This window comes from Dermacentor albipictus, chromosome 1, assembly GCF_038994185.2.
Source record: "Dermacentor albipictus isolate Rhodes 1998 colony chromosome 1, USDA_Dalb.pri_finalv2, whole genome shotgun sequence".
NCBI classification, from domain to species: domain Eukaryota; kingdom Metazoa; phylum Arthropoda; class Arachnida; order Ixodida; family Ixodidae; genus Dermacentor; species Dermacentor albipictus.
The window spans coordinates 515,732,877-515,735,189 of NC_091821.1; the positions used below are offsets into that span (position 1 = coordinate 515,732,877).

A 2,313-nucleotide genomic window follows, 5' to 3' on the forward strand; every position below is an offset into this window, starting at 1 on the left:
CTGCTGCGGGTTGTTGAGGGTTAGCCACCTTGTCTACGCTGATTCATCCTGCGTCGGTACAGCGTAAAGCTATTCCGTGCTGTTTCTATTCCCAAATGGCCGACGCCGCTCGCTCATTGGTCAAATTCTTTGAGACCCCGCCCATTTCTTCTGCCTGTCATGCGACGTTAGGAATGCTCAAAAACCACCACGTCAAAGTAACGTTTGCGCACTCATTATGCTAGGTTATGCCGAACAAACCCGCCAAATTCGTGGAATAACCGGCGAGTGCCCCGTTCTGTTTGGAATAAAAAATGGCGGCCTTTTTTATTGCGTTGGCCGCGGCGGTGGCTCGTCAGCCCGGGAGCGGGAGGATGCGTTTGACATGCCAGACGATCTGTTTCGGCGACACTTTTGCCCGAAGAAAGAAACTGTGCTGTGGATGTGCGACGAAGCGGAGGAGGAACTCGGAGGCTTGAGAACTTCAGCGCTGTCGACGGAGCGGCAAGTGCTGTGCGCGTTGCGATTCTTCGCAACGGGCAGCTTCCAAGCCTCGGTAGGGAGCGAGGAGACGATCGGCGTCACCCAGCCTGCGGTCAGCAAGTGTGCGCGACGCGTGGCGGAGGCAATCGTCCACGCCGGGGCCCGCAACAAGTGGGTTCATTTCCCGAGGACGTCACCTGCGATACACTAGTGGTGCAGGTTGAGGCATTTCTTTACTTTGCCTCTCTCACTTCCTCCTCCTCCTCCCGAGGACGTCGGAGGATATGGGGGCCGTGCAGGAAGGGTTCCTTAGACGCGGCTCCATTCCCGGCGTCATCGGAAGCGTGGACGGCAGCCTTATCGCCATCATAGCACCGGAGGGCGAGCAGAAGGTGGCATTCATGTGCCGCAAAGGCTACTACGCCCTCAACACGATGTTTGTAAGTATCTTAATTTTTATCTAACTTACCCGTCATAGCAACGCGTGGCTTATGTTTTGCGCGCTCTCATCAGAGCTGCGACGCAGGCATACGGATCCTCGCCGTCGACGCTCTGCGACCGGGGTCAGACCATGGCGCCCAGGTCTGGAGAACTACGTGGTTGCGTCGTCGGTTCCAGGAGGGGAGGGGCATATTGCCAAGGCCGGCGAACACCTACTCGGTGAGCAGCGGGAAAATTTTGTACGGTTCCAATTCTGGCAGCATGCAGCAAAGCGTGCTCGCACCGTAATAGAATATTGAAGCCCGAACCGCTTATGTTATAGTAGGTTATTAAGTACAGGCGATATGTAGAATTTTTTCAATGGTATCTGCACGAAACAAAGTGGCAACACACCTGCGCTGTACTCTAAACTAATTTTCAATGTGAGTGTGCAGTGCACGTGTTGTCACATTATTTTTTACACTGATAGTCATTTATGAATGAAGACTACACAAATGCTACTGCAAATGCTACAATGTCCCAGCCATCGTTATCTGTGATCACAGCTGCGTCAGGTGCTCAGCCTGTATATTCCTTTTTGGCAGCCTTTCTGTAGTAGTTGCATTTTACATGACCCATGCTTCGCCTACTAAACTTTGTGCAGATTTCATACTATTTTTATATCATGCTGCAGGTGACAGCGGCTACCCCCTGGAACCATGGTTCCTGACCCCAGTCACAGGCCACCTTCCTATACACACTGCAGAAGGCAGATACAACACTGCACATGCTGCCATGTGGTCCGTAGTGGAGCGGTGCATTGGGCTTCTGAAGAGCCCCTTCCGCTGCCTTCAGCGGTACCGCGCCCTCCACTACGAACCAGACCGTGCTGCCAACATCGTTGCAGCATGTGCGGTGTTGCACAACTTGTGTCTTGACGAAGGTAACGTGTTGGATGTTGTTAGTGATGACAGCAGCAACAGCAGCAGTGACGATGACAGTGGCAACCCCTCCGCACAGAGAGTTCCCCGAGGGAGGGCAGCACGCATGATGTACCTGAGAGGCTGTGCTGCCCAGGATAATGTTATTAGTTCGTTCGGCACGACACGGCAGCAGCACCAGCACTACCTACGAAGGGTGCGAAGGCGGCTGCGTCGACAGCAGCAGCGACAGCAGCAATAAACACGTGCCTGATACTGCAGGCAGATGTTTATTACTGCTGTCTACACACCTAATAGAGAGCAGGAACCAATGTGAAGAAATGTGTGCAATTAGTGGATAGCGTGCTGTTTTTTTTTATTGAATCTGCTCAATCATAACCAGCGTTTTGACGTGTCCCCTGCCAGTGAGCTGTCACTACCTGAGATGATTGCATCATTCCACTGTGACACTACATGAGAGCCTTTCATTTAGTACCTGTGGATAGAACAC

At 52.7% G+C, this 2,313-nt stretch overlaps 1 protein-coding gene across 1 annotated transcript; it reads left to right on the forward strand.

Annotated features, from left to right (window-relative positions):
* The first annotated feature begins 746 nt into the window (after positions 1–746).
* On the forward strand, positions 747–2,064 carry LOC135912426 (putative nuclease HARBI1). The gene is made up of 2 exons (XM_065444879.1): positions 747–906; positions 1,577–2,064. The coding sequence occupies exons 1-2, from the start codon at positions 747–749 to the stop codon at positions 2,062–2,064; spliced, it is 648 nt and encodes a 215-aa protein (XP_065300951.1).
* Positions 2,065–2,313: the final 249 nt, after the last annotated feature.

Excerpts from the sequence above, each read along its gene's own strand:
- LOC135912426 (XM_065444879.1), top strand. The coding sequence starts at position 747 with ATGGGGGCCGTGCAGGAAGGGTTCCTTAGACGCGGCTCCATTCCCGGC. Across the intron at positions 907-1,576 it reads CCTCAACACGATGTTTGTAA|GTGACAGCGGCTACCCCCTG; the intron begins GTATCTTAATTT and ends ATCATGCTGCAG.